The 12836-nt window shown below is 57.3% G+C and overlaps 1 protein-coding gene across 1 annotated transcript in view; it reads left to right on the top strand.

The window, feature by feature from the left end:
- Positions 1–2055: 2055 nt before the first annotated feature.
- MYO18A (myosin XVIIIA) overlaps positions 2056–12836 on the top strand; it is a 53786-nt gene continuing 43005 nt past the window's right edge. The window contains exons 1-12 of the mRNA XM_025362003.1: positions 2056–2256; positions 4120–4194; positions 5386–5421; positions 7511–7598; positions 7804–7910; positions 8033–8209; positions 8539–8752; positions 8986–9128; positions 10294–10394; positions 11267–11330; positions 11520–11664; positions 11927–11947. Of these exons, the coding sequence (XP_025217788.1) occupies positions 8542–8752; positions 8986–9128; positions 10294–10394; positions 11267–11330; positions 11520–11664; positions 11927–11947 (685 nt within the window). The 5' untranslated portion in view covers positions 2056–2256; positions 4120–4194; positions 5386–5421; ... (2 more) ...; positions 8033–8209; positions 8539–8541. The remainder of the gene's footprint in view (positions 2257–4119; positions 4195–5385; positions 5422–7510; positions 7599–7803; positions 7911–8032; positions 8210–8538; positions 8753–8985; positions 9129–10293; positions 10395–11266; positions 11331–11519; positions 11665–11926; positions 11948–12836) is intronic.

The raw sequence follows: 12836 nt of genomic DNA, 5'->3' as shown, positions 1-12836 counted from the left end.
CAGTTTCACCATGTTGCCCAGGCTGGTGTTGAACTCCTGAGCTCAAGCAGTCTCCCTGCCTTGGCCTCCAAAAGTGCTAGGATTACAGGCGTGAGCCACCACACCTGGCCCATCGTCATCATCTTAATGATGGAAGGGGGATGGGAGAAAAGCCAGAAGAGGGAGGGGAAGAGTGTAGGATCCAGTGGCTAGGGCCACTGGCCAACTCTGCAGTGCCCTGGCATGCCATTGATCACTCTTGGCCTAAGAGGTTGAGGAAGAGGCACCTTCAAGCCCTTACTCTCTCTATCCCTTCAGCAGAGCCAACCTGTAACCAGGGCCTAGATTAAGGCCCTTGGCTCAGGTCTGCGCAAAAGGTGGAGCAACTTCTCCTTGTGGCATCCAGAGGCAGCAGCTCCCAGGTGTGCCTACTATGAGCATCTTCCTGCATCCAAGCAAGCATGGGCAGGTGGGCCTTCACAGAGCCCAGTGCCCATATGTGTTCTAGAACCAAGATCATTGTTTTGGGCAGCAAGGACTCAAGCACAGCTCAGCTGGTGACAGAGCTCTGCCTGTCCAACAAGGAGACCCCCAGTTGCCCTTACTCCCTCCAGGCAATGGGGCTGGCTTTATGGGAAACTGTCCTGCTGTTAGCCAGCCTGGCCTTCCAGTGGCAGTCCCTTGAGACCCAGACAGTTAGCACCAGTGTGTGGGGGAAGGGTGGGCACACCAGCTGGAGTATACCAGTCCACTCCAGGGCAGAATGGAGCTGAGGCTGCTTGAGTGCTTAACCCTTTGTGGGCTATACACACACTCTGGGAGCTAGGGGGTCTCCAAACCCTTGAAAGGTTTGCAGGAGGAAAACTACAAAGAGACTGCAGAAAGCAGGCTAAAGTGGAAGCTTCCTGGGCCCATGCTGGGCTCCGCAGCGCTTGAGAATATAGTTGAAGGGCAGACAGTGGCCACAGACGAGGGATACTGCGAGGAGGAGGCTTGGCATGTCTTGGGGCCAGGAAGAGCTCCCTGATCATTTTTCCCTTCAGGATGGGCAGGCTTTTGGTCTGACTGCCCAGCAAACAGGTGATGGAAGGACCAAGGACCACAAAGGCAGGAAGCCCTGGAGTTAGGCCTGGGATTGGTGGTGGGAATGGAGGTGGTACTTGGCTGTTTAACCTCTCCATGCTCCATCTCTGCTGCGTCTGAGCTGTGAGGCAGTGGGCTCCTCTAGATTGGGACTTGGTTGCTGCCCTAACACAAAGCCAGTAACCCCAGAGCGCCTCACAGGCCTCTGGGCACTGTGTGCCGGCATCTCACAGGTCCATGCTGAGCCTGGGGATGGGCAGCAGGTGACAGCAGTACCTGATCGTGCTTTGTGGAAAAGAAGCCAGACTCTTAGCTGCAATTGTCCTATCTGGAAGATGGAAAGTGGGCTTCTTGGGGTAGCCTCTTGGAGCCATGTGTTGCTTTGGATGAATGGGAGCTCTGTTCCAGGGCGTGAGGTCACACCTTCTTACTCCCTCTGCATGGGATGGGCAGGGCTGCAGGGGGTGATGCTAACGTCTACCTGTGTTTGTATGACTATAGCTAGAGGGCAGCTCAAAGGAAGGCAGCGGCCCATCTAGGAGTCCTCAGCCTCCCACCAGCCCGATACCCCCAGAGACTTCCCAGAGAGCCAAGAGCCCTGCACCCACACTCGCCATGAATGGCCTGGGAGCTGCCACAGCAGAAGGCCCAAGCGAAGAGGTCCAGGGCCTGTCCCGGAAGCGGGTGGCAAATGCAGTGAGGAAGGTGGTGAGTAAGGTGCTGCCCAGCGAGGAGCTTGGAAATGCCAAGGAGCCCCCAGGCAGAGGAGTCAAGTCCCCTGAGCACCCGACTCGAAGCAAGAGGGGAGAAAAGGTAGCTTCTAGTCCCAAGCCGCCACCCCCTCCCCCGCCTCCCCCTGCTCTGCCTAAGCCTGAAGCGAAGAAGGAGGCAGCCAAGGATGAGCTCTCCCTGGGCCTGCGGAGCCTGATGTCTCGGGGCAGGGGCAAGGAGCACAAGGCCCGCGGCAAGCAGTCTCCTGGGAAGGGGGAGAAGCCCTCCAGCCAGGAGCCAGGCTCCCCAGACTGGGTGGACTCCCCAGAGAAAGCAGGATCCCCAGCCAAGCCTGAAACCCCAAAGAAGCAGCGCTCCCCAGCCCCACGGGAGGAGCTGGCGGCCCCAGGCTCCGCTGGCCTGAAGTCAGACCTCACTGGAGAGCAGCAGTCCAAGTCACCAGTCCCTGGTGTGAAGCAGGAGGTACAAGAGTGTGTCACTAACCACTCCTGCCCCTAACCACCCTCGCTCAAGGGCCAGACACCCTCACAGCCGGCTGCCCCAAGCCACCTCAATGAACCCCACATGACCGAGAGGCTGGGCCTAGGGTCATGTGCTGACAGCAGGGGCTGCATGGCTTTCCCTAACCCAATGCGGACCCCGCAGTTGCCTGGGCTCTGGCCCGGCGGCTGGGATGGAAACTGCTAACCAGCATGCTGCTGGCCTTGCCATGGGAGTCAGGGCCTGGTCCCCAGCTACACGGCGCCAGCTTGAGGCCCCAGACCCAAAGCGGAGGATCAGAGTCTCAGCAGATAGTTCCGGGCGGAAAGATGTTTTCTCAAGTCTGGGGTCTGGGCTTGCATTCCCAGCCACTCATCCCCTGGGACCTCAGCAAAGTCCCATCTCAGACTTCCCCTGTTGAGTGGGGTTAATACAGGTCCAAAATTTCTTCTCTGATACCCTGGGTGTGGAAGTATTTTGGAAATTAGTAATCTTTGTATTTTAGTGCCATACAGGATGCATAATGAGCAACAACGCATAACAAACATTAATATTTCCCAAGCAAAATCTATGAATATTCACACTACAGGGGCACAGAGGATAAACTGCCAGGTTTTGCCGCCAAAATAGTTAAGAAAAATGTTTTCTTTGGGGGGCTTTTGGGATTTTGGAATTGCAAATAAGGGATAATAAGGGTTTTAAGTAACCAGAAGATTAGAAATGATACAGATAATGCTCCAAGCTGGTCCCTGGCATGGTGGGTGCTCCATAAATGGTAGCATTGATAGTGGTGCTAGTAACAGTTGTTATTGGTGCGCTCACTGCCGTCACTGCCTCCTTTAGGCCTGGCCAGCATGACCCTCTGGCAGCAGGACTCGAGGAGCCCTGAGCTTGGATGGCGGATGGGTATAGTGGGCCCCTTGGGGTATAGGACAATCCTGTCTTCCCAGAAAGTGTTCTCTGGGTGGGGGCAGGAGGCTGAGAAGCAGGAGGGAGGGTCAGTCCAGCCTCTTTCCCTTGGAAAGTGTTGCCTTCTTGGCTGGCCTCTGAGTTGGGGACAGTTCTCTTCAAGTTTCCCTTTTGTGGACCCTGCTGAGGCCTCCCAGGGTGTGGGGGAGGGGCATCAAGTTTTGCCACTACTTCCCTGTGCTCTTGCAGGCTCCTCCTGGCTGGAAGGAGAGGAGTCTGGAGGGTGTGGGGGAACAGCCTGAGAGGCCTTGAGGCCCCTCCCTGACTGCTAACTCCTGCGACCTGAGGAGCCTTGTTGCTCCCCGTTCTTCCTGGGCTTTGCAGCACTTAGAGAAAAGCCAGCCGCTGCTTTTCCCACCCACCTGGCCCAGTCTGTGAATCGGGGAAGTGCCTGTTCCTGCTCACAGGGAGGAGCTGGCATGGGCATTTTGGGCAGGGTAGGGGCAGAACTGTCAGTCACTCTGGAGAGCCTGTAAGCAGGTGGGGAGTGTCGTGGTCCTGTTCCCGGGCGGCTGCCCTCCCCTCGGATTCCCTGTCCCTCCTCCTCTCACAAGGGAGGAGTTGGGAGCTGAGACATGCCCTGACCTGGAGTTTAGCCACCTGTCACCTGGGCCTGGGACAGGGTCCAGAGGGCAAGTGGGATAATAGGGCCATTTGGTGCTCAAGATAGGCAGGTGGGAAGAAATAACCCCAGAACTCCCAGGCAACTGTTCCTTTTTTCTAATCTGATAGTTTAAAAACTCAGATTGCCGCGGGGCTTGCTCCCTGACCTTGCTCCCCTTCCCTGGTGGGTCCCAGTGGCTTCCTGGGCTGGGAGCTCTGCATGCTGCGGCCTCGCCGTTTCTGGGCTGGGACTAATAGTGGTTTAACCTTTAGGCAGGAGCTGCCAAGGTCCAGCTGACCCCCGTGGAAGAGGCCCACCAGCGGCTGGAGAGGATCTTCACAGCTTCTGTAATGCCCCTCTTGTGTGTGGGTCCCAGTCCCTGGCCACCCTCTTCCTGAGGCTGGCGGCAGGACCCTGTGTGTGTCTGTGGGCGCGCTGACCATGAAGGTGGCTCCGTGGCAGCCTGTGGGCCCTCATGTCGGGCTCTCGAAGAAATGAGAGAAGTGCTCTGGAGAGAGTGGTTCCTCCAGAGAGCCCAAAGCGCTGTGCATGTGGGAGGGCACCCCTCCTCGCTCAGGGCCCAGTCCCTTTCTCTGGCCACACTGTCCTACCTCTAGGACATGTGTTGGTGGCAGGGCCTGGCGGGTGGTAAGGAAGGGTGCTGTCACTATTTTTGGCGTCCTGGCTCTCCAGACCCAGGTGGGGCCTGTTAACTCCTTGCCCATTTCTAACAGGTAACATCCAAGTTCTGGTTGGCTCGCCTTCCTCCCCAGAAAGGCTTTGCAGGGCTTTAAGTAACCAGAGAGGTCAAGGCTGGCCACAGGGTTTGCCCACGGTACCTTGGCTCTTGGGCAGCTGTCAAGTGGTCCCCAGGTTGGATCTAGATGGGGTCGGTGTGCCTGGCTGGCAGAGGTGGGAGTGCTGTAGGGTGCGTCGGGGTTGAGGAAGAGATTCTAGACTGGAAGCTGCTGGGAGCTGTGTTCTATGAGAGGTGCAGGGCGACAGCTCTGAACGCAGCCCTTGGCCTGGGGAGTGGCACCCTTGGGCTGTGTTAGAAGGCAAGGAACAGCTCTGTGCTGGTGGCCACAGGGGAGCTAGGCTGAGAAATGCTCTGGAGATAAGGCAGGAGGCTGGCAGGGGGCCCAGGCCTTGGGTGTGGTGAGGTGGCCTGGCCTGGTAGACACACAGAAGAGGGAGCCTGATTCAGAACAGACTGGATGGTCAGCCCAGGAGAGACTGTGGCCAGAGGCAGAGTGGCAGACTCCTGCCCAAGCCACTGGGAATGACTTAGAGGAGCATGTCCTCTGAGAGGCCTCATGGTCACTAGTGTCTCTTCACCTTCCTGGCCTATCCTTGACTGGGTGCACTTCACCTGCTCAGGCCAGGTCCTGGCACCAAACCCCCACCTTCACCCCGAGCCTTGGACAACCAGGGAGTGCCGGCCCACTTGACTCAGGAGTGCTTGCTAAAGGGGACGTGCCAGTGGTCTACTTGTCTTCACCCTTCTTCTCTCTCTCTCCTTTGCTTGCTGTCGGTAGCTGGACTCTGAGGCCGCCTCTCGTGCCCACAGCCAGGTAGGGTGCTCTCCCCCTACTCAGGAGCCCTCCGCTCCCTCCGGTGACAACCCAGCGCCCCCGGCCTGCACCTGGGCTGGCGTCTGTGCTCGGGCCTCCTGCTGGAGTGTAAGGCCTCTTTCTCCTCCAGGCTCCCACCCTGTGTCTGGGAGGACCCCAGCGGGAGGTAGTGCCAGGAGCTTGAGATGGTGCAGCTCTGTGTCAAGCCCCTGGGGAGCATCTAGACCGAGTGTCGCCCTTCAAGTCAGGCCCATGTGGCATGTGGTTCTCAGCCACTGGAGCCCAAGGGGGATCTGGTTGAGTTCTAGGTGTTTCAACTCTGCTCTCTCTGGAGAGAGAAAGCTGAAAAGGCGGAATCCCTGCCCTCTTCCCAGCCCATGCCCGAACATGAGACATTCTCTGTCTCCACCTCCTGGCCAATGTGAGAAACCCATTTTCAGATACACTTTAAAGGAGTTAGTTACAGGCTATGATGTCACCTTCTTCATCAGTCCCCAAATACCTGGTGCCTATTCAACACAAAGGTCTCCCCTGTCTTACGTGATTTGGAAAAAAAAAAAAAATTATAACATTGTAATGATTTTTATAAAGTTATAGTTCTTCAAATATAAAGAACTAGCCTTTTTAATGTCCTCACTTAACACACCAAAATGTTGCCAGCCACATGGTGATCCTCCTATTCAAAGAGTTATTTCATGGGTCCGTGAAACCCAGAGATCTGGGAGCCACTGGTGCAGCCCAGCCCTCCTATTCTAATCTGGGGAAGGGCCATCCAGCACTGGAGGGATCTGCTAAAGCCAGAAGCCAACCTGGGAGGAGAGCACACATCTCCTTTTCTTTCAACTCCAAGAAATGTAACAAAGAACATACTTCTTATGTTTCCTTATCGTTTCCTGATTTCTCACTCAGGGGGTCAGGACCCAGGCAGTGTCCACGCCTGGGCCTCGGGTTTCAGGCTGATTGTGCCTCACAGCTGGGACCCTCCGAGAGTGTAGGGGCCTGGGCTAACCCGAGGGTGGGTCCATGCTACTGGGGTGCCCATCCCCCACCTGGGGCACAGGATGACCTTGCTGTCATTTCACCCACACACAAGAGGAGCCCGTTGGGCCCTGGGTCCTTCATCTGTTTCCCCAGGTCCCCCAGACACCGTTTCTTCCCAGTTCAAATGTCCTTCTTAGAGGGTGCCAGATTTGACAGCCCACACCCTGTCAGTACCTATGAATGCTTATTTCTGAGTTGGTGACCTCCTGAGGCCTCTGGGGGCTCCCAGCCCCTTTACACCACTCCTGTGTCCATCTGTGTAATGTGTAAGCCTCTCCCTGTGTTTGACAGAGCAGGGCTGCCCCTACCCCCATATCTCTGGCCGCACTGCCTCGTGCCTTTGTGTGGCATTAGCATGTCCACTCGGTCTGTGTGACAGGGGTCTTTGCTGATGGTGGCATGAAGAGGGAGCAGGGAGGCTGGTGTATGTACCTGGGTACTGTCCCCCGGCCCAGGTAGAGCAACCTCTGGACGGGAGGGCCAGGGCTGAGGCCAGGGCTCCGAGCCCACCTATCCTTCTGTACTGCGAAGTCCGGGCAACTCCCTACTGAGATCTGAGGACATGCCCTCTCCCAGCCTGGCAAAGGAGGCCCTATCATTTGGATGAAGGGAGGAGCTGGGCATGGAAGATCCTAGTAGCTGTGGCCAGGGTCTAGGGCCTTGGACTCAGGACACTGATCTCCCGGGCTTGGCAGGGTGAAGGGGTAGAGGGTGGCTGAGGGAGAACCTGGTGATTTGCTTTCCTGGGGCCTGCTCTCTCCTGGGCACAAGCTCCCTGTGTCCCTGTCTTGCCAGACCCTCACTGATGGTATGGTCCCTAGCCTTTGTGTCCTGTCCTCAGGGCTCCTCAGAGCCACCCCTGCCTCCTGGCTTCCCCACCCTCTTTCCCGGACACCTCTGATGTCCCTGTGTTCTGTGTCTGTCACCTAACTCATTCCTTGCCCAGTGGCTTGTCTCGAAGCCTATGCTTTCACTTGTCTCCCCTCTCCTGCTGTCCTTGTCCCTGTCTTCTATAGCAGGGCCTTTTATTCTTCCCTCTTGCTGACAGGCGAAGACAGAAGAGCAGATTGCAGCGGAGGAGGCCTGGAATGAGACGGAGAAGGTGTGGCTGGTCCACAGGGATGGCTTCTCACTGGGTGAGTCTTGGAGTGTCCAGGGGCACATGTCAGGACTCTCTGGTCTCAGGGCTGGGCAGCAAATGTGCCTTCTGCATCTGGTGAGGGCTGAGCAGTGAGCGAGAGGCTGGTGATGCAGTGGGGAGGAGGGCAGGACCGAGAAGTTCCCACATGGAGTAGCAGAGGCTTCCCTGGCCCATCCCAGCTGTCTGTCCCTCCCCTGCAGCCAGTCAACTCAAATCCGAGGAGCTCAGCTTGCCTGAGGGGAAGGTACGCGTGAAGCTGGACCACGATGGGGCCATCCTGGATGTGGACGAGGATGACGTGGAGAAGGTGGGCAGGGGGCTGGGTTGGGGAAGGAGGCTCAGGAGTGCTCTGGGCAGGGCAGGCCCATCCTCTGGCAGCAGAGATGGGCTCTGCTGCTCCAGTGCCCACCCGCCTATCCTCCCACACAGGCTAATGCTCCCTCCTGCGACCGTCTGGAGGATCTGGCCTCACTGGTGTACCTCAATGAGTCCAGTGTCCTGCACACCTTGCGCCAGCGCTATGGCGCTAGCCTGCTGCACACGTATGCTGGCCCCAGCCTGCTGGTTCTTGGCCCCCGTGGGGCCCCTGCTGTGTACTCCGAGAAGGTGCGGCACCCTCAAGGCTACCCTGCAGACTCCTGGCCCCACCCCCTGCCCTGGCTCTCTGCCCTTCCCCTGTGGCATCCCACTGGGCTCCTATCCACTCTCACAGTTGACCTTGGGAAGAGGAGTCATTTCAAGAGATGGGGGACAGGACCTCCCCACAACCTTTGATGGAGTCCAGGACTTAGCTTCTGTATTTCCATGCATGGCCTTGGAATCCCTGGGCACTACAGGAGGGAAAATCCAGAAAGATGTGGACCTTAGTGGTGAGGGATGTCTTAATGGGATCAGCTAAGAGCCAACCCCTTCTCTCCCTTGCTCTCCTGCCCAAGGTGATGCACATGTTCAAGGGGTGTCGGCGGGAGGACATGGCACCCCACATCTATGCCGTGGCCCAGACCGCATACAGGGCGATGCTGATGAGCCGTCAGGACCAGTCGATCATCCTCCTGGGTAGTAGTGGCAGTGGCAAGACCACCAGCTGCCAGCATCTGGTGCAGTACCTGGCCACCATCGCGGGCATCAGCGGGAACAAGGTGTTTTCTGGTGAGGCAAGAACAACGGAGAAAACTGAAAGTGGGGTGAGGGGAGGGGAGTGAGGAGAGAGCACCCTCTTAAGTGCCAGCTCTTTTTCTCCCTGGCCTTTCCATCCCCCTGAAACCCCTCTGTCCATGGGCAGTTCTGTGAATGGCCCCAAGCCTTCATACCTCTGGAGCTCCTAGCTGGGAGATGAGCTGCCCCTGGCTTTCCTGATGTCCCCTTGGGCCTGTATTCTGCAGTGGAGAAGTGGCAGGCTCTGTACACCCTCCTGGAAGCCTTTGGGAACAGCCCCACCATCATGAACGGCAATGCCACCCGCTTCTCCCAGATCCTCTCCCTGGACTTTGACCAAGCTGGCCAGGTGGCCTCAGCCTCCATTCAGGTGAGAGTGCTGCCCAGGACTCGGGGTAGTAGGAGATGGGCCACGTGATTTCATGACCTAGAAATTAGGCTGTCTCCCGTGCCTCATTTTCCTGGGATTCTACCCCAACAAAATTGACCCAGGCACAGGCAGGCTTGCCCTGTGCTACCCGGAGGCATCACCTTCTGCCCTCAGGGCCTCCTGCCCTGGATGGGGCCTGGTCCAGCTTTCTGCCCAGTTCGCTTCACTCTCCCAACCCTGGGGTTGTCCTCACTCTACTGCTGGGCCTCAGCCTCACACCCATTTTCTGAGATTCATGCTTGGGGCTTCTCTCGGGCCGATTTCACCTAGCAGAGGACCGGCTTGTCAGTAAAGTAAGGCCCAGCCAAGGCTGATTCTTTCCCATGCTAAATACCTCATCACAGGCTCCCATTTCCAGAAGGCAGGCACCTGGGGGCTGGGCAGCGTGGCAGGGCCCCTTTGGGAGCGGGGCCTGTCTTCTTCCACCTCATTCTGGTTTCTGTCCCCAGTTTGATCCTAGAGGGATCTGGTATCTGGTTGAGCACCTTGGGAATGAGATGCAGCTGCTTAATTGAGCCAGATGTGGTAGCGCATGCCTGTGGTCCCAGCTACTTGGGAGACTGAAATGGGAGGGTCACTTGAGCCTGGGAGGTTAAGGCTGCAGCAAGCTGTGATTGTGCCACTGCACTCCAGCCTGGGCAACAGAGCGAGACCCTATCTTTAAAAAAAAGAATTAAAAAACAAGATGCAGGTTGGGTGCAGTGGCTCATGCCTGTAATCCCAGCACTTTGGGAGGCTGAGGTGGGTGGATCACCTGAGGTCAGGAGTTCAAGACCAGCCTGGCCAACATGGTGAAACCCCATCTCTACTAAAAATACAAAAATCAGTTGGGCGTGGTGGTGCATGCCTGTAATCCCAGCTACTCAGGAGGCCAAGGCAGGAGAATCACTTGAACCCAGGAGGCGAAGGTTGCAGTGAGCCAAGATCACTCCACTTTGCTCCAGCCTGGGTGACAGAGTGAGACTCTATCTCAAATCTTAAAAAAAATGCAGCTGCTTGTTCCCCAGGGCCTAGAGGACCATGGGTTTGATTCCTTCTGATGTGGGGTGGGAAAAACTTGATCTGGCATTACCCTGCTTACCCACACCTCCATGCTGTGCCACAGACAATGCTTCTGGAGAAGCTTCGTGTGGCTCGGCGCCCAGCCAGTGAGGCCACATTCAACATCTTCTACTACCTGCTGGCCTGTGGGGATGGCACCCTCAGGTGAGATGGGTCAGAGGGTACACAAGGGTGCTATGAGCTCCAGCCCGCTGACTGGCCTCCTGGACCTTGATTGCATCCAGGATTAAAGCCACTTGATCACGTCCTGCACTGTTTGGTCATTGCATGTCTGCTATGTGGTAGGCTCTGAGCTAGGCCCCAGAGACGGTGACATGGATGAGATGTAGTCCCTGCCTATCAGGTCCTGGGTACTGGGGCCTGGCTATGTGGGAGGGGAACAGAAAACCCTTCAGTGTTTCCAGGGCCTAGCTAGGATCTCCATTACCCATGAAGCCAATTCTGGAAAGCAAAGCTCACTGAGGTGCCGGTGGTTGGGGACTTGCCTACCATCGCATGACTGGTAGGGGTATTTGAGTCCACACTGGGGCCAAAAGCCCATGCCTCTTCCAGTGGCCTCCAGACTAGCCCTTCCTGCCCCGTGTTGGCTGCCTCTGCCACGTTCTTCCCTTTAGACCTTCAGACTTGCTGTGTGTTCACTGAAAAGAGATAAATGATGAGGCTGAGCCAGCAACCCCAGGCCATTGTCCTCTTTAGCCCTTCTTGTAACTGAGGGCATGGTCTCTGCCTTGGCTGGACTCACCCTTCGGTCAGGTTCCCTGCTCCCTTCTGGGGGCCTGGCTGCATCCTCTTACCAGAGCATGTCTGGTGGCCTGTACTCAGGAGAATGGTGCCCTGACCAGGCATCCAGGCCAGTTAGGAAAGCAGTGGCAGCTGGCCTGCCAGTCGGGGATGATGGGAGGATGGGCAGACAGAACTTGGAGTCTGGAAGCTGAGTCTGTCTGTCTCCACCCTGGGGGGAAATGGCCTTGGCATGGGGACCAAGCGCCGTGCTGACGCCTTATTTATACCCCTAGGACAGAGCTCCACCTCAACCACTTGGCAGAGAACAATGTGTTTGGGATTGTGCCACTGGCCAAGGTGAGGGGTCTGTGGGTCTGGGTTGGCAGCCCTGGGCCTTGGAGGGTAGGAAAAGCCTCCATGGGTCCCGTGGGAATAATGGGAGCCCAGCCCCAGCTGCTGGCTCTACCCAAGCCTTGTCTTGAGGGCCCAGCTTCTCATGGGGGTGTGCTGGGAGGAACAGCCCTTTGAAGTCATCTATCTCCACAGCCTGAGGAAAAGCAGAAGGCAGCTCAGCAGTTTAGTAAGCTGCAGGCGGCCATGAAGGTGCTGGGCATCTCCCCCGATGAACAGAAGGCCTGCTGGCTCATTCTGGCTGCCATCTACCACCTGGGGGCTGCAGGAGCTACCAAAGGTAACCTGCAGTGGGTCCCAGTAGGCTGGCCTGTCCCCTGGGAGATCTCTTAGGGGCCCTGCCCACTCCCAGTTTATTCTTGCCCAGCACAGACTCAGCCATTCTGAGACACCCCTCTTTTGCTTGTGCCTCTTCTCAGCCCCCCAGGGGGCACTGTGAGGAAGCATGGAGGGCTGGGGGTTCAGAAGCTGAGGGACGAGAAGGACACTAAGGCAGGGCAGCCCCGCTGGAATAACTCTCCTTCTTGTTCCCTTCCTGACAGAGGCCCCCGAGGAGCAAGCGGGTAACTGACCTTGGCCCCGCCCTGGGGTGTAGGGGCCGCCGTGCCCTGTCTTGGTGCTTGCCCAGGACTTTCTGGGGGCTGGGCTTGTTCTATTGCTGCGGAGAGGACTGGTCTGGGGAGAACCCCGGGGGTTGAGAATGAAAGGGGAGCCTGCAGGCTGTGGGGTGTCTTGGAGTCCCAGGAGTAGCTGCTTCTCCTGCCAGTTTTGGATCTGAATCCTGGAACCTCTCAGGATGCACACCATGGGGTGGGGTAGGGTGGGCTTGCTTCCTGGGGCCTCCGGAGACCAGTTTTCCCCAGTCCTCTTTTCTTGTCTCCACTGGTTGGGTAGCTGCCTATCTTCCTCTTGCATGTCAAGGTGGCGGCCACTAGGGGGCAGTAGGCACCGTGGTAACGAATGGGCTGCAGCTTTGGCACTTTGCGCTTGGGGACTTGGCCTGGCTTGGAGGAGCTCTGCTCCATCCTTCAAGATGACTTACGTTGGAGGGTGGCGATTTGAGCACCTCTTCACCCCTTTTTTCTACAGTTTAGGGAAAGGGGATGCTAGTGCTGAACAGCACCTTGGGCTTTGGCTTTGTCCCCTTCTGGGATGTGAAGGGCCCCAGGCTGCTCAGCTGGAGTGAGAAAGCCCTGGCGGGTGGTGGGTGCATGGAGGAATGGATGCCCGAGCATGAGGCTCCGTGCGACCCCAAGAAGTGGCATCCCTGCCCAGGAGGAGTCAGGCTCTGGGTTAGGGAAGTTGTTTCGAGAATGTGGAGGACGGACAGGCAGGCAGGCGTGTGGCTGTGTGTTGAGGGAAGTTGCTTCACTCTGAGGTGGTGACAAGCCTAGCTTTCCTCTAACCTACCCAGCCCCAGCTGCAAGCAGAGAGCTCCGGGTGTCAGCACAG

The sequence above is a fragment of the Theropithecus gelada genome, chromosome 16, assembly GCF_003255815.1.
Source record: "Theropithecus gelada isolate Dixy chromosome 16, Tgel_1.0, whole genome shotgun sequence".
Taxonomy (NCBI): domain Eukaryota; kingdom Metazoa; phylum Chordata; class Mammalia; order Primates; family Cercopithecidae; genus Theropithecus; species Theropithecus gelada.
The sequence above is the reverse complement of the archived record's forward strand: the minus strand, read 5'-3'. Positions and strand labels throughout refer to the sequence as shown.